Source organism: Ascidiella aspersa, chromosome 7 (genome assembly GCF_963924565.1).
Source record: "Ascidiella aspersa chromosome 7, kaAscAspe10.2, whole genome shotgun sequence".
NCBI lineage: Eukaryota > Metazoa > Chordata > Ascidiacea > Phlebobranchia > Ascidiidae > Ascidiella > Ascidiella aspersa.
In genome coordinates, this window is record NC_139453.1 from 9,847,644 (window position 1) to 9,871,398 (window position 23,755).

Consider the following 23,755-nt stretch of genomic DNA (forward strand, 5'->3'; position numbering starts at 1 on the left):
TGAATCGTTTATTATAACGTCTACATTCAAGATACATATACTTTAGTGCTTACTTAAACCTTTACCGCTTTCTAAGTATCTTTCAAATTTAAATTGTTTCTTTAGTTTCAAAATAAATGCAAAGAAAAAGTAAGTCGTGGTGTTTAAAACATTAAAGGAGACGGGTTGCAAGGTAAAAAATTGCTAAAAAACTGTGATGAAAATCTACTTCCAAATTTATAGTTATCCACCAAAGTGTGAGAAATATGCGTGAACAGAAAGCTAAAAAGAAGATCAATCGTGAAACCGACTATACCAGTGGTTCTCAACCTTTTTTTTTTCAAAACCAATTAATCTATCAAATTCATTATTAAAAAAACCATCCAAATCATTATAAAACAGGCTTCATAGATTAACTAAACTCTAATTGTGTTTTGAATTGGTCCACATTCGCTGCATTACGTACGACCGATTTTTCAAGCGCACCTCCCTAGCTGTTAGACGTAGTGACGTATTTCTGCTTGAGTTGCTTTGAAACCCGTTGCGAGTAAAAGCGAAAGGCAGCGAAATGACTGAAAGGTATGCCAGCTTTAGCTTGGTTTGCTGTGTTCAACTAATTGCAGTTACATTAATCTATGTGTGTTTGCTGTTTGTTTTCAACGAAGTACGATTTTTGATTGGGAGTAAGACAAACTTTTGCTGCTGTTTTAATTTGAAAATGCCAAGTCGTTCATATGCTACGTTTTTACCAAGTTGTACTCATATATAATTACTCAATTAGTTATCTCACTGTTAGCGGGTCAACACAGCTACATGATTAATACACTTTGAGTTACTTATTTGTGATTCTGCGTAGTTCAAGCCTAAAATTTTTCGTGGCCCACCAACTAAAATTTCGGATACAATACTTCCGTTTATATTAGTTCCGGTTTACGAGCGACTTTCAAATGTGTAGTGTTGCTGGTTTGCTTAACGATGATTTGGTAAACCGACAAACCAATATTTCACACAAATACAATCTCTATGTATTTTCCCTTCGCCATAACGCTGTATAGTCTTAATGAAGGTTCTTTCTCCGACAATCCACATTGCTCTCGTATTTAATATCAAAGATGTGCAAGCCAAAGTTTATTTACTTTTAAGTTCGTCGGAGAGCGACGTCGAGCGGCTTTTGAGGAGCAACAAAAGCGCTTTGTCAACGTCACAATGGTCACGATTTCTGAGGTCGCTGGGCGTAGGGGAAGGCGAAGTGAGGCAAGCTTACGCCAAAAGAATTGAGGAGACCAACTTGGTGAAACAACTTTACGCAAACGCAGGTAATTGGCTGAAAGTTACGAATGTCGAAAGCAGGGGAAGCGCGAGCCATACATAAATCGTTTTAAATGCTTAGCTACCGAGGAATGACTTTACAAAGTTACAGTGCATTTTATTTAGTGCTAACGTGATCATCGGCACGACCCATATCTGCGCGTATTACTGCCTACGAGTTAAAACAAATTTCATAAGTGAGTGTTGTCATAAAAGTGTATTTTTATGATTTGTTGTCCTATTTTTAGTTTTATGGGGCTTCTCTGTGTTTCATACGACACGAGGTTCGCTTAGTTCGAGTAATGTGTTTCTAAGACGATAACTTTGACAAATTTTCATATCTTGAGCAATTACTTCATGATTCGTATGCAAAATATCCCCCCTTGGGGTCGAATTTATTTTAGGAATGCGATAAATTAACAAAAAATGTTGCGACAATAAGCATTCAACTTATAAAAGAAAATTCTCGTATAACAAAAGTTGTTAGCTCTACTTTATTGCATACCGCCAAGCAGACATTTTACAGCGCAACCACAAAGTATTGACAGCCTAAGGAAGAGGCCAAAACCGTTACTGGTTGAGAACCGCTGGTTTAGAGGAACACACGCCTAAGCAAACAATGTTTTAACCCACATAGTGTTTGCATTGCTCGTTGCTTTACATGAAAATTAACATTAATTGGTACCCAAGAGCAATAAGTAAAATAAATGACCAATTTTGTATGTGATTTACGGTTGTTTTTATTGTTCAGAGGGTTTTTCAATTTCGCTGAAAGAAGTGTTTGCCAAAGTTAAAGAAGAACTGTTTAACGAAAGTCGGAATTCCGAAATCGACAAGTTATGCCCGACACATTTTATCCAAGGTAAAGTTTCAATGTAGCGCTATCACTGATATCGTTGTTTGAAAGTATTATTTCAAGATTAAAACGGGTGTTTTGTCACTTTGTAGTCTCTGTTTTCGGCACAATGATTTTAAGAATTTCTTGTTATGAATATAGGTTAGCTTATAAAAGTGCTCGGGATGGTTTTACCTTGTGAAATTCAGGTTTGCTTATGCGTCTTTGACAAAAGAGAGTGTTTGTCTGTGTGCTGTTAAGATACAGAATTTCCCTTTTAACGTTATATTTTCCCCTTTAACGTTATAAGTTTACTAGTTATGACAGCATGATACTTGCACTTTATAGCTCGCCTAAAAGCTTGTTGCATCTATTCGTTCATCGACTTTTACACCGACTTAACCGTCTGGAGAAAGCTGGTGCGAACCGAATTGAGAGTTTCGGACGCCCAGTTGCTGCAAATCGAAGGCGAATGTCCGAATGATGTGCAGGAACAGAAATACCGTGCTACCCTGTTATGGGCGGAGGGGACAAATCTAAGTGTGTATATAACACCATTATCGTTCAGTTAAAACCTGATAAAATATTTGAGGAGTACAGCATTAAAAAATATTTATTACAAAATAGTTTTTTGTTTACCGAGATAGCACTGAGAATATTGTTTTAAAATTAGTATTTTCTGCGATAAGTCTACTAAAAAAATGCTAAGTTCGTTTTATTTGCAGAAACTGCCAGGCAAATTGCTCATTCGTTGACTGACCTTAATATGCATGTAAATCCGAAGTTTTTACACATTGATGACGGACCTTGTGGCGGAGACGAAAACATTCCTCAAACAGAAGGTGTGCTTTTTTCAGTATAAGTATTATTACTGATTTTGAGTACATGAACTAGTCACGTCCATTAGGCTCAACACCATTTATCAGAAAGCACAAAGTAATTTAAACAAACGGCATGCGACAATAAAATATTAAACAGCCAGCTCTATAACTAATAAAATACAAATATCTATCATGGTCACTCTACACTTGGCTTATTTTATGTGGTAGATTTTGCGGACGATTCTGTCTGATGAGATAATATATTTTCTCAGAACTTATTCTTCGACGCGCGTTGAAAGCGACATCGGAACTTATCCTCGGAAATCGAGAGCGTGATCCAGTTCCTCTGCTTGTAGTGGACGAAACTAGGTCGCTCAACAGTCAGTGTAACGCTGAAAGTTGGTCGGTGAAGCGTACCAATCCCATCGATGATATGTACCTGGACATAGACAAACTCATACCTTCTATCCGCAATCGAAGTGGTGATGCTAGCGTGGTAAAAACACCGAAAATTCAACCCTCTCTAGCAAATGCTGTAGGTGTTATTGGCATTGCCGGCATTGGCAAGACGACTTTAGTCACTATGTTGTTAGAGCATCACAATCTCTCGTTTATTGACGGAGATTTTTACTTGATCTTCTTTGTTTCTTTGCGCAATTTGAATTATATCAAGGAAATGAATGTTTGTCAATTCCTGATGAACTCTGTCTCCGACTGGGAGCACTCCCCCGAGAGTGATAAGCAAATGCTAAATCTTGTTCGGAAGCTGGAAGAGAGGGTTTTGATCCTAATGGATGGTTTGGATGAGGCACCGATACCAGGCATATCTGAGCACGAGCCGACAGTTAAACTGTATGAAGACGCAAAAGCAGGGGCGATTCTCAAAAGCCTTATGAACTCTCACTTACTGCCAAAGGCTGCCAAGTTGGTGACATCTAGGCCCGGGTCGTTCGTCGAATTGCATCAAGACTATAAACCAAAGCTCATGAGGAAGGTAGTTGGTCTCAGTGAAGAATCCCAGGTTCTCTTGTGTCGCAGAATCTGCGAAACAGAAGAGGACCACCTCAAGGTAATGAGTCACCTAAATGCCCACCCAGTGAGCGCTCTCAGTTACGTGCCCATGTTCCACATCATGATCGTGACGCACCTCTTGCGTGAAGATGACGTCACCTGTGACGTGTCTATAGCCGGAATCTTCGTTTCAACCCTTGATGATTGCATCCGCTCCCGACATTTTCGCGGTACCCCGGATACAGTAAGAAAACTCGGAGCCATCGCCTTGAAAGGTCTCAGAGAGAACCGATCCGACATCAAGACCAAGGAGTTGACTGATTGCGGATTAAAGAAAGATCACGTAGAGCCCTTTCTGAGCATTAAGATCCTTCATAACAAAGATATACGAATCAAGATCCTCGAGTGCGACTCCGCTTACCATTTCGCTCACCTCATATGGCGAAGCTTCTTTGCAGCAGCTCACATCCTCTTCCACACTGAAAGCAACGAAGAGTTCAGATCGTATCTTTCCCTTCTAAGGGACGATCGGTGGGACAGCGTTATCAAGTTTCTCTTCGGCATCTGTAATCCAACACTTTCATCCAGGCTATCACCTCTTTTCTCCACTTCTGAAGATAATGTCGACTGCGAGCCTAAACGTCAAGTTCTGACTGATTTTCTTCTGAACTCCACTCAAACATGTTCCCGGTCCACGCGAGCCGATCTTCCCGTTCAGGTCGATAGCCTCATTGATGTGTCCTTCTGGATAAAGCTGGGCATGTTCCTCAACCGACCATCCGATCCGACCTTTGTCAATTTGTGCACATGCGCCTACGAGCTAAACGACGCTGCCATCACCACTCAAATGGCCGATCTGCTTCCCCCCAGAATCCTTCTTTCCCGCAGTGTCAGCCAGGGCGACATGGCTAGCGTTTGTCATGTTCTGAAATCCTGCTCGTCTGAACGCGCGATCAACGTCGGCGTATTCCAAGAACCGGCTACCCTCCTTGGAAACGGCCTGAATATCCTGTTGGACTTGATTCAGGTCACAGCTCACAAGGTTTGTGGAGTAATAGAAAACAGTTGATCTACTGTCTGTACTGTTTTGATATAAACAACTAGGGCCTTGTTTGAGTCAAACTCGGCTCACGTGTATTGCGTAGAAGTATTGTGCACGTGTTACTTTTCGAAATCTACTTGTGGGAGCAATTTTCCTCTGACAGTTGTTAATTTCCCCTCGTAAATATGCGTAACACATTGGTAGACAACAATAAAGATATAGTAAACAAATAAGCAGAAAATTACGGCCGGAATTAAAGGCAAGGATTTACCTCCCAAATTATATGAAGTATATTGTTTCAGATTAACAAGTTGCATGTTGAAATGACTAAAGTACCAAGAAGTGTGCTTCTTAGCCTCTGTCAGCATTTTGACTCGATTGACGAGCTCGAACTAAAAAAATGCAACTTTAACGGCGAAGAGGTGGAGTTGCTCATGGAAAGAGTCCAGCAGCGTCCAACAAAGGTAAAACACAAAGATATTTAATTTTAGAGTTTGCGTCTAAGGCAGATGTAGGACATTTTAAAACACTGGCATCAATTGTTTTTATATTGTCGACCTATAAATCCGTTATGTTTTGGCACTACGTCGCTTCAAACAAAGTGTTACAATTATCTCAAAATAGAAATCACCAGAACAAGAAGTGCTTCGTTTGACAAAGTGTCTGAAAAAGCACATGCTTCGCCTAAAAGTCACACCAAGTTTTCTTATACAACAACACGAAACACAAGTAGAAAGGCTTACTATTGAGGTGGCAAGATATTTGTCTAAACTGCACTTCAATTCGTCTTAATGCAAACTTTTGCGAAGAGGGTTTATACCTTATGGAAAGAATATATATTGGTGATATACTGAAATTATTACTATGTGAAGCAAAAAGGGGCAGATGTTGTTTTATTGCTAGTTTTGGAATGCCTTTACGATTACTGCCTGTTTTAATGAAATATCACTTTTTTAGAACCTTAAAACGTTTTGTTTTTACTGAAGATGATGCTGGTCTTGAGCGGAAATGCGATCGAGGACAGGGGAGTGAGCGCCATCGTAAGGGGTCTGGACAAAATTAAGGCCCTCGGACTGTCCTTTTGCGGTTTAACTCCCGATAATGTCAAGTTGTTGGTTGACAAGCTTACAACCTTGGACGAATCGGTACGTATTGGTCACTGAATTTTGTTATTGCCATTCATTGCTTATTTTCAAAATTTTTCAAAAAGTCCACTCAAGTCACTGTTTTTAAATGACTTGACTTGGCTTGAATAATTTGGGAAAAATAACTTGCTTTGACTTAAGTCTTTCGGACAAACGACAAAACAGTGTTTTCATTAAACATTGTTTCTAATTGGGTTACTTATATGCCCTAATTTTTCTACATGATACATGAAACATTGCTTGTTATATGTCTGGTTTTTGTTATTTGATAGTTGAGTTATTTCTCTTAATTGAGCTAGTTTACCAGTTAATACTTCCGAGGGGCTAGATCACAGATGTTATTAAACACATATGCTTATGTGTGTCTTTCATTTACCAGTTAACGTTTATGTTTTATGACAAGAACTTAACTTGGAATTAACTTGCTTTAATTAAGACTTCACTGGGTCTTGACTTGTGATTTATTCAAATAGATTTGACTTGGACATGAGTTATTTTACAAATGGTTTGACGAGGACTTATGTCATTTCAAGGTGACTTGAACACATGACTGTTATATTTTACTTAGTAGACTCTCTTATAAACTCTATTATCTAAATAAATTTCTACTGCAGTTAATTAATCCAATACTTCAAGGTTATCCTGATTAAAAGGACAAAAAGGTTTGTCCTAGTTAAAAACTTGTTTATTAAACAGTCCAACGATCGCAAAGACAGTTTGTGCAAACATGACGTTTTTTGATGAGTTATATTTTAACCTTTTCTAAATCAAACCCTTTTATTTGCTCGGAAATGCACAAAATTACTATTTTTGTTTTATTTATTTTAGATCAAGCATCTCAACCTTAGTCATAATAGTTTCGGTCGGGCTGGAGTCGATCATCTCGCAAATGCCATACATAAAATCGATTGGCTGGAAATGATGAACTGCCAGCTAATCGGGGCAGACCTGGAGAAGTTTGCGGACGCTGTTAACGAGTTGAATCGACCTGTAAGAAACTTTGTTCAATTTTAAAGTTTTCAGTGCGGCAATAGTCCTAAAGTAGTGTAGCGCGTATGTTTGGTTTACTTTATAGTTTTTAGTGTTGTTTGCTGATTAAAGTCACGCTCTTTTTTGATAGATCAACGTACTGAACTTGCGCGGAAATCGCATAGGTTGCGAGGGGGCGCGTCACCTTGCCAAATGTGTACAAAACATCAGGACCATCTGGATGAAAGATTGCGAAATAAGAGATGCCGGTTTAAAGAGCCTAGCAGAAGGAATTAACACCGAGGTATGATTAATACTGCATGTGATGCAAGAACCTACATCGTTCGAAGATCGATTAGTTGCATGAGCTATGGGCAGACCCAGGGAGACACGAGGCCGAATTAGAATTTTTGCTAACTTTAACTATCTTATAACAAACATTTTTCGCGCCTCGCGTTTCTTTCTTGATTTTCAAGTATGCCATGCTTATTTCAAGGAAAAATTTTCTGCTTAAAGGCGCCCTGTAAAACCTATTGAATGTTACTACCTTTTCTATGTGTCCACAGCTTATCGTCATGTGAACTCAGACGCTCTGCAAAATGCAATTTCTGCCAAATTTATCAAATTAAAACAATTCATTGTCGTTTGTGCAAACCTATAGTCTCTTTGTAACATGGTTATTGAGTAACACCTCCAACTTTTAAAACACAATAAACGCAATGCATATGCGATTTTGCATTTTGTACGAATTTGTACTTGACTTTTGTGCAGACGAACAGCTGTGGAGCCATTAACGATGTGCCCACAGGTCTCATTTAGGGTAAAACCGATTAACGTAACTTCAGTTGGACGATTTCTATGACGTCATTTTCGACATAACTTGTGACGAAAAGTTGTGGCGTAACTTGTGACGTCTTATCGGAGTTTTTTATGTTAAGGTGCTTTGGATTGAGCTGAACGGTAACCAGATTGGCCCTAACGGCCTGACCGATCTATCTCACTGCATTTCGAACATCGCTATACTCAGCTTGGCCGAATGTGGACTTCGGGGTTCGGATATGAAGCAGTTTGCCGACAAGATCGAAAGTTTGTCTTCTCCGGTACACTTTTTTGGTTCCGTTTAACCTGTTTCAGTGATTTGAATAAACACCTTCCGGGCAAATTGAAATGAAGGCATGTTGTCAAGTTTCGTAACTCAAAAACTTACAGACGTCAAGGTCAAATCGTTAATTCTTCACTTAAGTTTAGGTTTTTGCACAGTATTTTTTATGTGAAAAAGTTTAGGTATTTTGTCTTTTATAGTCAGACATATTTTTTTGTTCTAGGTGAGTTATTTGGATCTACGAAACAACAAACTGGGTTCGGCTGGTGCCAACTATCTTAGTCAGTGCATATCAAATCTGGATTGGTTGGAGTTGGCAAACTGCCATTTAACAGGAAGTGACGCGAAAGTTTTAGCCCAGGCCATAAAGAAAAGACCAACTCAGGTACCAAATTTCAACATTCATTATTTGGAATGTATATTTGCAACACGTTTTAAGCAATACTGCGAGTACAAGTTCGCACGTTGGGATATTAAGCTGAATTTTTCTGTACAAATTTGCAATCTTTCGGTTTGAACATTTTAGTTAATAATGGGAACAGCTTGTGTGTATTATGTAATGCGTGGTAACTCAGCGCCATACACTCATAGTGTATTATAATGTATATTTCAAATTACAGTTTCCTAACCTTACAGTTAGAAAATGTAAGAATGATGTCATCAACATGCAAACCTTCAACAACATCAACCTCTATGCCTAAAAGTGACAGCGCAAAGATGCGTGTACGGTGTATCTGACAATGTTGCACATGTATCTGACATTATTGCACATAGGTTCTTAACTCGTTTACAGCATAAATCAAACGATTTATTTATCCACTCACAAACAAGGCACATATTGACTCGACTCATTCGTTTTTAAACAAAAACTGTATTGTATTGGTACTGTGTCTGTATAACTTACAAAAAACTAACCCTAAAATGTTGAGTGGCGAGTTTTGCCACAGCCTATAAGGTTATTTAGCTTTAGTAGCCTAATGGTTTATACGGCCCGGTTATTGCTATAGCAAAATAAGCGACATTAACAATGGAAATAATTTTTAGAATTTTAGGTCGAAATTTGCGTTTGACTTAGCAAGCCTATTTATCTTCGATTTTTATTCCAATATTTTCTAAAAAAACACCTTTTAAAGTAGCAATTGCTATATTAGATAACAAAACATGGCCACAATATACAAAAAAAAAAAACGGATCTGCACCGATACCACCCCAGTATCGAACGAAACCGATAGCACCACTTCACATCGGTTGCGCTCCGATTTTTTTGGACATCCCTATATTGTCCACATATTAAACTCGCTTAAAATACAACCTTTAAGGCTCTCCAAAAAGATATTAAAAGTGATTTAGTAATCTCACGGCACCGGTAAAACGTTGTCCATATATCCCAGATGAGAATGATTAATCTTAGCAACAACAAATTGGAGGACGAAGGGGCCAGATGGTTGTCCAGCATCTTAGAGCGCTTGCAAATGATCAACGTCCAACAATGTGGATTCAGCGACGTGGGGGTGGACGCTTTAAGATCGAGTCTGGCCAAATGCAAGGTAAGGGTTGGACAATTTAAGAAAATTAGAACCAGTAGTTCTTAAACTTTTCACGCTTGCGGACCGGTAAAATAATAAATTTCATACACGAATCGGTAAAAAAAATTATCCAGTTGAAATTGGTAAAAAAACACATTACAAGTAAAGCTTTTTGGTGGACCGGCAATAATTTCACCTATGCGCGGACCGGTGGTGGTATAGAAGAACCACTAGACTAGACGAAATACTACAAAGGGCCACGTGTTGCAAAACCAAAAATTGGCTTCGCATTGCAAATTCTATACGCTTATACAAAATAAAGTATTTGCAGTAAATTATCAGGTTGAGTCCAACCTTTGGTGCTATATTTATCATAAATGACTAGGTTTAATCAATGTTTTCGTATCAAGTGCGAAAATAATAAAATCGGTGTTTTCACTCGCAAATGTTTATTAGAATAGCTAAATTTAAATTTACGCAAATCGAACACTCAAATGACGCCCAAAATAAGCAACGTAGAACGGACATGTAAAATGAACAACTTATAATACAACGAGTTGGAATCGTAATGTCTCAGGAGGTGGTTTTGGTTTTATACTTTTTGCTCCCATTAGAACGACAGGTACCTTACATATGCCTCAGTTAATAGAGTTTTTAACGAAATAAAACTTTTTTTACAGACGTGTCACGTGATCGGATTGAAGACAAACGAACAGTGATATGCAAGAAATAATGGCCACTTAATTAGGAAAAGACTTTGGAGTGTGCTATACTTCGTGCAGATACCTTATTTTATTTATATTTTCATTCCTTATGGTTGTAAATGGCAAACTAAGAGACTTTTTCAACCACATGGAGTTTAAACTCCAATCACATCTGAGAAGTTTTTGAACTGTATGCAAAGGGTTGTACTTGAGTATAAATATGTTATTAATTTACTCGTCACGCTGTTTATAACAGGCCTGAACATTGTAGACTGAGAAGGCCACGAAAGCTACAAGTGTCAACTTAGATTTATATTCAACAAGATGCCGCCATCAAAAGAGACATATTCCATAAGTATCCGACCTCTGCCAAAGCGATAAGCATAACGAAATACTTTAGAATAATGATTAGGAGCATACCACTCTCAGTATTACTTGGTTCTTCATTTATGTCTACACACAATTTATATCAAATTCATCCACGTTGAAATATACGAAAGTCTCCAAAAATGATGCGCATGCTGCTTTGGAGAGTGATTTTGTAATAGACACACTCGAGAATATAATTACCAACAATTTATACGGAGACGCAAACCTACACAATCCAAAAAAGATTGGTACGGCCATAGCTTAAAATAGGAAATGTTTGCAAAACTTCTGCACCGTGTTTACTTTCAAGGTAAACTGAGTATAGCGATATAAATATCATCTTGAAAACAGACACTGTGAAATTACATAAACACAAAAAAATCACGGAAAGTCTTATTAAATCATTGTTTTGTTGTTGCATGTTTTAATTCGTTCAACTTAACCGAGGAATAATCTCCTTCTTAATCGGCCCCTTCGTCAATTGATTAATATGTGTGATTGTATTTGCTTTTCGAGGTTCGATTTCACATGAGTAAATTTTTTTTCCCAAATACGGCATCCAGTAATATGACCGAAGCTGAAACAGCTTCATACTTAATCCATCTCCTAACACAACTACCTACCCCTAACCCTAATGAACCAGGTAATCTATTCCCAAACTCTAATTAGCCAATTTAACTATGTAAATGCAATTTATTGCCGCGCATCGTGTTAATCATATTTCGTTTTCGAGAATGATTTATCCCGTTACGAGTAACCGTTTTTAGTTCAAAAACGCCATACCATACTCAATTTGTGCGAAATACTAGTTTTAGCCATTTTATATAAACGACAAAACTATTCTGAGCTCCGATCCGATACTATCGAACATCCCTACTTTGAATAGTGTGAAAAGCGTTTTAGAATTTGAATTTAATAATGGCACACAATGCTACGAGATTTCGGGTATTTAAATGCCTAGAAAATCGCTCTTGTTTGCAATAGTTTCTGGTTACCTCATGTATTTTATTAGCGCATCTAAATCACGCTTGGTTGGTTTGCAAATTGAATAAGCTAACAAAAACGGAAACAAATGCGTTTTGAGCTACATCTTTGTTTTTTTTATTGAAGGAGAAATGAGAGCTATTTTGCAGATGAAGTTGTGGGTGCGAACCATAATGATTGATATTTATTACGAGTAACGGTAAATCCGTACTTACAGGTATACTTACGATAAGTTTAATAATTTCATCCCCGTAAACGTGCGCTATCCCAAATTACGCGATTGAACAGTACTATGAGACTGCTGGTTTTGACATAAATTGCACTTGAAATATTTCATAAAATCACTTGAATATTTTATACCCGACGTCGATAATTAGTTTTACGTGGCATTACGCATTTAATACAAAGTAAAAAAAAACAGAAAAATTCTGGACAATTGGCGAAGTACGACCATCAATATGCTGACAGTTTTGAATAACACACATAGGCAGGCGAGGTTTCGCAACTGGTCATGCTGTTTGAACAGGGTAGCCGGGGTTTTCCAAAACTGCTATAAGGTCAACAAAGCGCCTTTTCTTTGCGTACCGTGACGTTATATGAACCACGAACAAAACAATTTTTTGTCGACACCTTTTTATTCGAAACCCTCCAGCGTTGATATAAATGCTTTGCGAAATCGAAACGCAGGGCTTTGTTATCAGTATCAAATTGCGGAACTGTCTATATTCGTTTATAGCCAGCGAGGCGTAACACGGGAGTCCCAGCGTCGCCTTTGTATGTACACGTAACAATTAGAGATTTTTGTAAAAGTTGATCACGACCGACCGCCTACGCTGTGAATTTAAGTAGCGCTTTGGTGCGGGTAATTTATCAACCAATCCACCTCTATTAACTATATTACAAGCGTATTTGCCTTCAATTGTGCTTTAAATTAGCCCACATTGCTGCGTTACGTACGACTGATTTCACAGTTGCACCTGGACGTATTTCTGCTTGAGTAGACTTTATCTTGAAAACCGGTCCCGAAGAACTCAAAAGAAAGCTAAGGCAGCGAAATGACTGATGAAAGGTATGTAAGCTTGGTTTTCTGTGTTGAAAAAAAAAAAAGATAAATTCATTTATTTTGTATTTGCTGCCGTTTGGTAAAGTTTTTCAAGGATGTACGCCTTTTGAACGGCAGTAAGATACATGTGTGACACAGGTGCTGCGTTGCTTTAAAGCTGTGGTTCGCTTTTGTCACACGTAACTTGGCCTAACTCCTTGTTTAAAATGAAACGGTAAATGTGACGATTGTTCAAAATTTTACAACTCGCAAAGTGGTTATATAGCTCTACTTAAATCAGGTGCTGTAACGTTTGTTTGATTGTCGCAGCCGTTTACGCGTAAATAACGAACGCTGATTTTTATTTCAGTAATCGTCAATCCACAGAGCAAATAAAATCCTAGAGGATTAACTGTTATAGGTTAAAACTGCCGTTTCTTGTTACGTTATGGGTTAAAACTGCCGTAAAACGTAACTGGGAAATGTTTTACTCTACGTTTTGTTTGTCCAGTCGTGCATAAGCACACCTTTACATAGCACACAATTTTTGTCTCACTGTGAGTGAAAGTGAACTGAAACAGCTTCATTTTTGATATAGATTAAGTCAGTTACTTTTTTTCTGATTGCGGGTTGTTTAAGCTTAAATAGTTTCGCGGACCATCAACATAACCCTAGATTCACCACTTTTGCTTATTCAGTTTTTACGAGAGGATAAAATGTACAATGCAAATGGAGTTTTACTTTAAAAGAAATATCACCTTTCTTTAGATAATCATACGCATGACACACAAAAACGAGGCAATGTTTTGTTTAGTTGTCTTATGACGCTTTATTTTCAAGTTTGTCGGAGCGCGACGTCGAACGGCTTTTGACGAGCAACAAAAGCGCATTGTCTACGTCACAGTGGGCGCGATTTCTGAGGTCGTTGGGCGTCGGGGAAGGCGACGTGAGGCAAGCTTACGCCAAAAGGATCGAGGAGACCAACTTGGTGGAACAGCTTCATGCGATCGCAGGTAATTGGCAAGGGTAACACTAATTTACGAAATGATGAATGGTCGGAATGGTCGGAACGCACACAGTATTATTATTAAATATAATAACACTTGACCCACCCACACCCGAACGCTAACCCCCAACCTGACCCAAATATTGTGCGTTGGTTTAATAATTGTTTTAACGGGGTAACACTTAAATTAGTGAGCGTTCCGACCATTCCGACCATTTATTATTTCGTAAATTAGTATTACCCAATTGACAAACAAAGTTCCAAGTTTTTCTCAGCCAAGGATTTCTTTCGCTTCTTGTATGAACTGAGAAATACGTTGATTGAGCTAATTAAGTATAGTAGTCGGAAGGACAATTCACTTAGTGCCGAATAAAGCATCCATAGGACCAATCTCGGTGTAAAATGCAGAAAAAATATATTTAAAAAAAAACTTTAAGCAATTTTTTTTTTATTTTTTGGTAAAAATCCGCAGACGTAGTCCGTTGCCATTTTACAAAATCATAAAAATACACCCGTTTAGAATGCGGCAAATTATCGGCCTAAAAAATATTTTATTTTTCACTCAACAGTGCTGTTTGCCGTGCTCGTATGCTTATGCCGATTACCGACTATCAAGTAATTGGTTGATCATTAAAGGTATAACATGATTTGGGGCCAATTTATAATTGTTTTTTTTTTGTTTAGACGGTTTTGCCATTTCGCTGGAGGAAGTGTTGGCCAAATTGAAAGACGAAATTTTCAATGAAATTCGAAATTCAGAAATCGACAAATTATGTCCGACAAAATTTTTAAAAGGTAAACTTTGAGGAATTAAAAGATTTTGTTTTGTTTTTAAGAAAAAAGTAAGATTTATGTCATTTCGTTTTTCATTTGCCACTCACAGTAAAGGTTTTAGATTTTTTTCGCATACGTTCAGTGTTAAAAATATTTGATAAAGTTTTAGTATGGTGAAAATGCTGCCACTTTTACTTTCGTAAGTGCGTGTGTGACTGTATATGTTTATGTAAATATGTGTGCATACGTACAGGGGTGCCTGTTATCTCTTGAAATTACTCTCTAGGGTTACTAGTGATGAGGATCTAAGACATTTCGATTTTTAGCTCGTCAGAAGGCTTGCTGTATTTATTCCTTTGTCGACTTTTACAACGATCCAACCATCTGGGGTGGTGAGGTTCGAAGTCTATTGGACATTTCAGAAACTCAGCTGCGACAGATTCAAGGCGAATGCCCGAATGATGTGCAGGAACGGAAATACCGAGCTGTTCTATTTTGGGCGGAGAGGACAAAGCTCAGTGCGTATAGTAGACTCGTATGGGTAGGCCTACATTTAAAACCAGTACTATCCTGCAAAAGATATCTGTACGAGAAGTTGAATTCGTAACATGACATTTTTGATTGTAGTTTACATTGCTTATGCTTAAGTTATTGTTTAATATATGCTACAAAAATACCTTGCTTAACTTTTAAAATTATACCGGTGGTTCTTAAACTGTGCGTCGCGGCGCCCTGATACGTCGTTTCAGTTTTCCAAGGACGTCGCACAATGATTGTATCCAAACTAATTTTCTGTATACAATCACGAATGATTAAATGGCTCTGCTTTTCAGAAACCGCAAAGAAAATTTCCCAAGCGTTAACTCGCTTAAAGCTGTATGTGGACCCAGACTTTTTACACATTGACGAAATACCTTCTGATGATGAAAGTGTTCCAATTACAGAAGGTTTTGTTTTTTGTTCGCTCCTAGTTTAGCTACGTATAAACCAGAAGATTTATTATTTCGATTGTATTATGCTTGATTAATTGCAAAATTCTGCAACTATCTTTCAAATATTATTCAGCAACTCCGTAAAACATGAACCGATTTGACTAAATGTCGATTAACCGATATATGTGCGCGACAACAGCTATTGACCTGCTGGTTGAAAAAATTATTTTCAGACTCTTTTTATGCGATTAAATTTTGGAACGATTCTGTTTAACGAAGTAATGTATTTTCTCAGAACTTATTCTTCGACGCGCGTTGAAAGCGACATCGGAACTTATCCTCGGAAATCGAGAGCGTGATCCAGTTCCTCTGCTTGTAGTGGACGAAACTAGGTCTCTCAACAGTCAGTGCAACGCTGAAAGTTGGTCGGTGAAGCGTAACAATCCCATCGATGATATGTACCTGGACATAGACAAACTCATACCTTCTATCCCCAATCAAAGTGGTGATGCTAGCTTGGTAAAAAGGCCAAAAATTCAGCCCTCTCTAGCAAATGCTGTAGGTGTTATTGGCATTGCCGGTATAGGCAAGACGACGTTAGTCACTATGTTGTTAGAGCACCACAATCTCTCGTTTATTGACGGAGATCTTTACTTGATCTTCTTTGTTTCTTTGCGCAATTTGAATTACATCAAGAAAATGAATGTTTGCCAATTCCTGATGAACTCTGTCTCCGATTGGGAGCACTCCCCCGAGAGGGATAAACAAATGCTGAAGCTGGTGAGCAAAATGGAAGGGAGAGTGCTGATCCTAATGGATGGTTTGGATGAGGCACCGATACCAGGCATATCTGACTACGAACCGACAGTTAAACTATATGAAAATGCAAAAGCAGGGGCGATTCTTAAAAGTCTTCTAAACACTCATTTACTACCAAAGGCCGCCAAGTTGGTGACATCCAGACCCGGGTCGTTCGTCGAATTGCATCAAGATTATAAACCAAAGTTCATGAGAAAGGTGGTTGGTCTCAGTGAAGAATCCCAAGTTCTCCTCTGTCATAGAATCTGCGAAACAGAAGAGGACCACCTCAAGGTGATGAGTCGTCTACATGCCCACCCAGTGAGCGCTCTCAGTTACGTGCCCATGTTCCACATCATGATCGTGACGTACCTTCTGCGTGAAGATGACGTCACCTCTGACCTGTCTATAGCCGGAATCTTCGTTTCAACTCTTGATGAGTGCATCCGCTCCCGACATTTTCGCGGTACCCCGGATACAGTAAGAAAACTCGGAGCCATCGCCTTGAAAGGTCTCAGAGAGAACCGGTCCGACATTAAGACCAAGGAGTTGACTGATTGCGGATTGGAGAAAGATCACGTAGAGCCCTTTCTGAGCATTAAGATCCTCCATAACAAAGATATACGAATCAAGATCCTCGAGTGCGACTCCGCTTACCATTTCGCTCACCTCATATGGCGAAGCTTCTTTGCAGCAGCTCACATCCTTTTCCACACTGAAAGCAACGAAGAGTTCAGATCGTATCTTTCCCTTCTAAGGGACGATCGGTGGGACAGCGTAATCAAGTTTCTCTTCGGCATCTGTAATCCAACACTTTCATCCAGGCTATTACCTCTTTTCTCCACTTCTGAAGAGGATTTTGACTGCGAGCCTAAGCGTCGAATCCTGACGGATTTTCTTCTGAACTCTACTGCAACATGTTCCCGCTCCTCGCGAGCCGACCTTCCCGTTCAGGTCGATAGCCTCACCGACGTGTCCTTCTGGATAAAGCTGGGCATGTTCCTCAACCGACCATCCGATCCGACCTTTGTTAATTTGTGCACATGCGCCTACGAGCTAAACGACCCTGCCATCACCACTCAAATGGCCAGTCTGTTTCCCCCCAGAATCCTTCTTTCCCGCAGTGTCAGCCAGGGCGACATGGCTAGCGTTTGTCATGTTCTGAAATCCTGCTCATCTGAACGCGTGATCAACGTCGGCGTATTCGGAGAGCCGGCTACCCTCCTTGGAAACGGCCTGAGTATCCTGTTGGACTTGATTCAGGGCACAGCTCACAAGGTTTGTGGAGTAATAAATCGTAAAACAGTTGATCATTTTTTCTGTACTGTTTTGATAAACAACTATAGGACTTTGTTCCGGTCAAGCTCTGTTCACATGTACTCTGTATAAGTGTTTGTGCACGTGTTACTTTTCAAAATGTACTTGTGGTAGTAATTTTCCGCTTAGAGTCGTTAATTCTACTTTGGACAAGGCTGAACTATGCGTAACCTTGGTAGACAAAAATAAACATATAGTAAACAAATAAGCAGAAAATTACGGCCGGAATTACAGGCAACGATTTATCTCCCAAATTATATGAAGTATATTCTTCCAGATTAAGACACAGCTCACAAGGTGATTGCGGATTATACCATGCTTTTAGATGTAACAAATTCACGATAAAGTTTTATTTGTTTTAGATTAACAAGTTGCATGTTGAAATGACTAAAGTACCACGAAGCGTGCTTCTTAGCCTCTGTCAGCAATTCGACGCGCTTGACGAGCTCGAGCTCAAAAAATGCAACTTTAACGGCGAAGAAGTGGAGCTGCTCATGGAAAGAGTTCAGAAGCGCCCGACAAAGGTAGAAGACAGAAATATTTTAGTTTAGAGTGTGCGTCTAAGGCAGATGTAGGCTAATTAAAACCCTGGCATTAATTGTTTTTATATTGTCGACCTATCAATTTCATTATGTATATGGCACTAGGCTACGTCACTCCAATGAAAGTGTTACGTTACCACAAAATAAAAAACATCAGAACAAGAACTGTTTCGTTCGATATAATGGGTCTGTGAGATCCAATTATTGTGCCAAAGTAGAAAAGAATAAATACAAAAATTAAAACAAAAACAAAAAAACAATGTTTCGTCGTAAATTTAACACCAGTTTTCTTACACAACAACACGAAAATCAAATAGAAAGGCTTACTATTGAGGTAACAAGAGACTTGTCTACACAGTTCAAATCTTCTAAATTTAAACTGTTACAAAGAGAGTTTATAACTCATGGAAAGGCGATATTGGTTATATACTGAAATTATTACTATGTTAAGCAAAAACATAACGGCAAATTTATTTTAATTTCCTGACTTAGAATACCTGAACCAACACTATCTTTTGTGGTGAATTATAACTTTTGAGAACTTAAAAACGTTTTGTTTTTACTGAAGATGATGCTGGTCTTGAGCGGAAATGCAATTGAAGACAGGGGAGTCAGCGCCATTGTAAGAGGTCTGGACAAAATTAAGGCCCTCGGACTGTCCTTTTGCGGATTAGCTCCCGATAATGTCAAAATGTTGGTTGACAAGCTCATAACCTTGGAAGAATCAGTAAGCGTTCATGACTGGATTTGTTTATTTCCAGTCATTGTTTATTTACAAAAACTTTGGCCCAGCGTTGTAATGACTTCACTTCAGTCCACTCATGTCACTGTTTTCAAATGACTTGACTTGGCTGGAATAATTTGGGAAAAAAAACTTGCTTTGACTTAAGTCTTTCTGACAAATGACTAGGATGGAAATGAAAACAATGTTTTCATTGAACTTGTTTTTAATTGGGTTATATGTCTTAATTTTTCTACGTGATACATGAAACATTGCTTGTTATATGTTTCGTTTTAGTTATTTGATAATTGAGTTATTTCTCTTAATTAAGCTAGTTTACCACTTAACGTTTATGTTTGGTGGCAGGGACTTGACTTGCAATTGGCTTGCTTTAAGTATGGGACTTGACTTGTGGTTTATTAAAATAGACTTGACTTGGACTTATTTTACAAATGGTTTGACTGGGACGTATATTCTTTCAAAATGACTTGTGTACAACATTACTCTATTATCTAAATATATTTCCATCGCAGTCACAAAATCCAACACGTTGGGGCAAGGGCGGGCAACATACGGCCCGCGGGCCGGACCCGGCCCTCGACGGGAATCTTAGCGGCCCGCAAACAGTTTCCAGTTTTACATGATAATGTGGCCCGCGGACACAGTCTGCCTCAGCCCCCACTACTTGCTTACTACGTCCAATAAAAAAAGATTGTTAGTTATTCTTTAGTTTTTTGTTTTCTTTGTTTGGGTTCAAATTACATTGGGAATTTACAATAAATAAGAACTTGTTGAAAAATTTGATCTACCGCAGACGTATCATTGACTTCAGCAGCTATTGAAGTACATTACGTTAATAAATTAATTAAAAAAAAAAGGAAAAAAAGTTTACATTAAATACGATTTATTCCTTGTATTGTTGGATAAATAGACGATTTAGGTATCGATTGAGGAATCTGGCCCCGCCAAGTACTTCATTTTCCAATATCGGGCCTTTCGACTGCAAATGTTGCCTGTAGGGTTAGGGTTAGCTTTATTAGACTAAAACAGGTTCGTCTTAGTTAAAAACTTGGTTATTTGAAAGACAGTACTATATTTTATTTATTTTAGATCAAACATCTCAACCTCAGTCATAATCGTTTCGGTCGGGCCGGAGTTGATCATCTTGCAAAGGCAATACATAAAATCGATTGGCTGGAAATGATGAACTGCCAGTTAATCGGGGCAGACCTGGAAAAGTTTGCGGACGCTGTTAACGAGTTGAACCGACCTGTAAGAAACACACTACGTTAGTTAAATCGAGCTGTTAGAAATACACTGCTTGTTTGTCAAAGCTGTACGTTGGTATCTGTCTCATAACTATATTTGATTCAATTTTCATTCAAAAAAAAAGTTTTTAGTGCTGCAATAGTCCTAAAAAAGTAGTGTAGCGCGTGTGTTTGGTTGACTTTAAAGTTTTTAGTGGCATGTTTGCTGATTAAAGTCATGCTTTTTTGTTAGATCAACGTACTGAACCTGCGCGGAAATCGCATAGGTTGCGAGGGGGCGCGCCACCTTGCCAAATGTGCACAAAACATCAGGACCATCTGGATGAAAGATTGCGGCATAAGAGATGCGGGTGTAAATAGCCTAGCAGAAGGAATAAACACCGAGGTATGATTACTATTGCATGTGATGCGAGGAGCTATACATCGTTTGAAAACGCCTAGTCGCACTATCGCCCATGGCCGTAACCAGGGGAAAATGAGGCCAAACTATATTTTTTGCTAACTTTAACTATGTTATAACAAACCTATTTCGCACCTCGCGCTTCTTTCTCGACTTTCTAGTATGCCATGCTTATTTCAAGGAAATGTTTTCTGCATAAAGGCGCCTTGTAAACCCTATTGTATGTTACTACCTTTTCTATGTGTCCACAGCTTATCGTTGTGTGGATTCAGACGCTCTACATAATGCAATTTCTGCCAAAGTTGTAAAAGCCTCTAAAACTTTTAAAGCACTATAAACTCGTTGTAAGCTTTTTTGCGTTTTGTACGATTCTTACCTGAGTTTAGTGCAGCCATACAGCTGTGGAGTCAAAAAAGATGTCACCTCAAGTCTCCTTTAGGGAAGATGTTTTGCAAATTTTGCTGTAACGTCATGTTGCGGCACAACTTGTGCCGAAAAGTTATGGCGTAGCTTGTGACGTCGTATTTAATATTTATGCTCACCCCTGGTCCAGCTGAATTTGACTTACTGTTGTTCAGGTGCTTTGGATTGAGCTGAACGGTAACCAGGTTGGCCCAAACGGCCTGACCGATCTATCTCACTGCATTTCGAACATCGCTATGCTAAGCTTGGCCGAATGTGGACTTCGGGGTTCGGATATGAAGCAGTTTGCCGACAAGATCGAAAATTTGTCTTCTCCGGTATACAAGGATTGTTTTATTTTGGTTCCGTTTAACCTGTCTCAGTGATTTAAATAAATCCCCATAGGGGCAAATTGAAATGAAGGCATGTGTCAAGTTTCGTAACCCGAAAACTTACAGGCGTCGAGGTTAAATCGTTAATTCTGTAGTTTTATTTCTCGACCCTCACCGTATTTTACTTAAGTTTAGGTTTTTGCACCGCATTTTTTATGTGAAAATTTTTAGGTTTTTCGTCTTCTTTAGTCAGACATATCTTTTCGTTTTAGGTGAGTTATATGGATCTACGAAACAACAAACTGGGTTCGGCTGGTGCCACCTATCTCAGTCAGTGCATATCAAATCTGGATTGGCTGGAGTTGGCAAACTGCGAGTTAACAGGAAGTGACGCGAAAGTTTTAGCCCAGGCGATAAATAAAAGATCAACTCAGGTACCACATTTCAACTTTCAGTTTTTGGAAAATATATTTGCACTAAATGTTAACAAATAATGCGAGTACAAATTTGCTAGTTGGAATCCAACTGGCAAATTTTGTCTGACAATGAATACTGCTCAATGATATTTTGTATAAGGTGGTCGTCCACATAATAATCCTTACAACCTTTGTGCTAACCTATAAGAATCGTTTAAAATGAATTGAAAATGAGCAAATTTCAAGGAGTTCAGCGCCATCGACAAAACTTTATCTATACATCTCAGATGAAAATGCTCAACCTTAGCAACAACAAATTGGAAGACGAAGGGGCCAGATGGTTGTCCAGCACTTTAGAGCGCTTGCAAATGATCAACGTCCAACGATGTGGTTTCACCGCTACCGGGGTTGACGCTTTAAGAGCAAGCTTGGCCAACTGCAAGGTTAGGGTTAAGATCTTTTCGCAGAATGCAATTGCAATTTGACTAATTGCCAACATCGTCTCTTATACTTTGCCCTGCTCATTTGGCCTTGTTATGTGAACGAAATGCTATAAGTCAAGATATAAACTGCCAAGTGATAGAAATCATTTTGCGGAAATAAATGTCTTCTGTAAATTAAAGTCGAAATCAACTTGCTGTTTTCCAAAAGGAACATGAAATCAATGAGTTCAATGCACTTACCCATATTCATCGTTTTGTTAATAGCAAACGTTTATTGGAAATGCCAAAATTACGCAAACTGCACACCTTATGTGGGCACCATTAGCACAAATATAGTACGAGTGACAAAGATTACATTATCGCTTCTAACAATTTCGATCATTTGATTTTACACGTATTGGTGCGTTTAGACTTTATTTCATTTCAAGATTGTTTACAAAATATCACTTTTTTAGACGTGTCACGTGATCGGGCTGAAGGCAAACCAACAGTGATATTTGGGATATAATGGAGATCTCGAAGCATGACACCACCAAGCTAAAATAATATCCACGTTAAACTGCATATTTTCAATCAAGGTGTCCCGAGGCCGGATTCGACTTTACAACCTGTATTTTACCAATAACTAAAATAATGTGGATATTCAGCAATCCACGCATGTGTATCATACAATTCACCCACCAATTATTCCTGGTTGGAAAATAATCCACTATATGTTATTTCACAATTTGCAGTTTGCGATCTTATCGGTTTCGAACTAGGTACTGCGCATGCGCACGTTGAACTATAGACACGGGTAGTCTTGCGTGGTCTTACTCGAGACCCGAGTCTTACTCCAGCAAACAAACCGACACCGCCAAGTCCCTAGTCCGACTCCAGCAAAATTAACCGATTCCGTCCAGACCCGAGCCGCGAGTTCGATTTTAGCAAAATTAACCGAATCCGTCGAGCCCCGAGTTCGGTTCCGACCCCGCAGCCCCGTTTTCAATGCTTGATATTTTACTCGAACCAAATACTCTTTTAAAGGACCGTAAATATATATTGTATTTCTATTTTGAAACGAAATTTTACCCTACTGGATTTAGATAAAGAAGGAGTGTAGATGGCAAAACAATACCTGCGGTTCGAATACCTAATCGGAAAGTACAAACAAATTGCAGTTGAAATCTCGCTCAATCCATACCGTGAAAATGTTGCGTGGGTTGCCGTGTTTACTTATTTATTCTAATACCCTTACCCGATATTTCGGCGAAGAGTAAAGCTTTTCGATCCGATAAATATAAACCAAGGGTGTTAAAACTTAAAAAAATTAAACAAAATATTTCTTTTGGTGCAGAGGTTTAAGAGCTTACAGTTTGCTACATTTAAAAAGCATTCTAATAACAGTGATTTTTTTACGACATTACTATGAAAAAAACTTATTTTGTTGAAATAAAAAAAGTGCAAATGTATGTTTTTTATAAAGTTAAACAATAATTTGAAAATCTGCTTTGAATCGCAAATCATGGCTGAAATGCACAAATAAATTTGGTATCGGATGGGCACCGATACCATCCGAGTATCGGAC

General features: G+C 38.6%; 2 protein-coding genes across 4 annotated transcripts; both read left to right on the plus strand.

Annotated features, from left to right (window-relative positions):
• Positions 1 to 529: 529 nt before the first annotated feature.
• On the plus strand, positions 530 to 22,767 carry LOC146137637 (NACHT, LRR and PYD domains-containing protein 12-like). Of its 3 annotated transcripts, none has more exons than XM_083394051.1 (14): positions 530 to 558; positions 1,123 to 1,295; positions 2,039 to 2,149; positions 2,471 to 2,662; positions 2,848 to 2,964; positions 3,216 to 4,996; positions 5,299 to 5,460; positions 5,983 to 6,141; positions 6,970 to 7,131; positions 20,428 to 20,580; positions 21,174 to 21,335; positions 21,602 to 21,763; positions 22,033 to 22,188; positions 22,644 to 22,767. In XM_083394051.1, the coding sequence occupies exons 1-14, from the start codon at positions 548 to 550 to the stop codon at positions 22,680 to 22,682; spliced, it is 3,540 nt and encodes a 1,179-aa protein (XP_083250177.1). In that variant the 5' UTR covers positions 530 to 547; the 3' UTR covers positions 22,683 to 22,767. The 3 variants fall into 3 exon arrangements, with proteins under 3 accessions (XP_083250177.1, XP_083250176.1, XP_083250178.1); XM_083394050.1 differs by lacking the exon at positions 6,970 to 7,131 and adding an exon at positions 20,038 to 20,199; XM_083394052.1 differs by lacking the exons at positions 20,428 to 20,580; positions 21,174 to 21,335; positions 21,602 to 21,763; positions 22,033 to 22,188; positions 22,644 to 22,767 and adding exons at positions 7,262 to 7,414; positions 8,049 to 8,210; positions 8,436 to 8,597; positions 9,604 to 9,759; positions 10,419 to 11,820.
• On the plus strand, positions 12,344 to 19,571 carry LOC146137638 (NACHT, LRR and PYD domains-containing protein 3-like). The gene is made up of 9 exons (XM_083393705.1): positions 12,344 to 12,864; positions 13,678 to 13,850; positions 14,528 to 14,638; positions 14,944 to 15,135; positions 15,451 to 15,564; positions 15,845 to 17,625; positions 18,027 to 18,188; positions 18,775 to 18,933; positions 19,461 to 19,571. Exons 1-9 carry the CDS (start codon positions 12,851 to 12,853, stop codon positions 19,569 to 19,571), a joined length of 2,817 nt encoding a protein of 938 aa, XP_083249831.1. The 5' UTR covers positions 12,344 to 12,850.
• Positions 22,768 to 23,755: the final 988 nt, after the last annotated feature.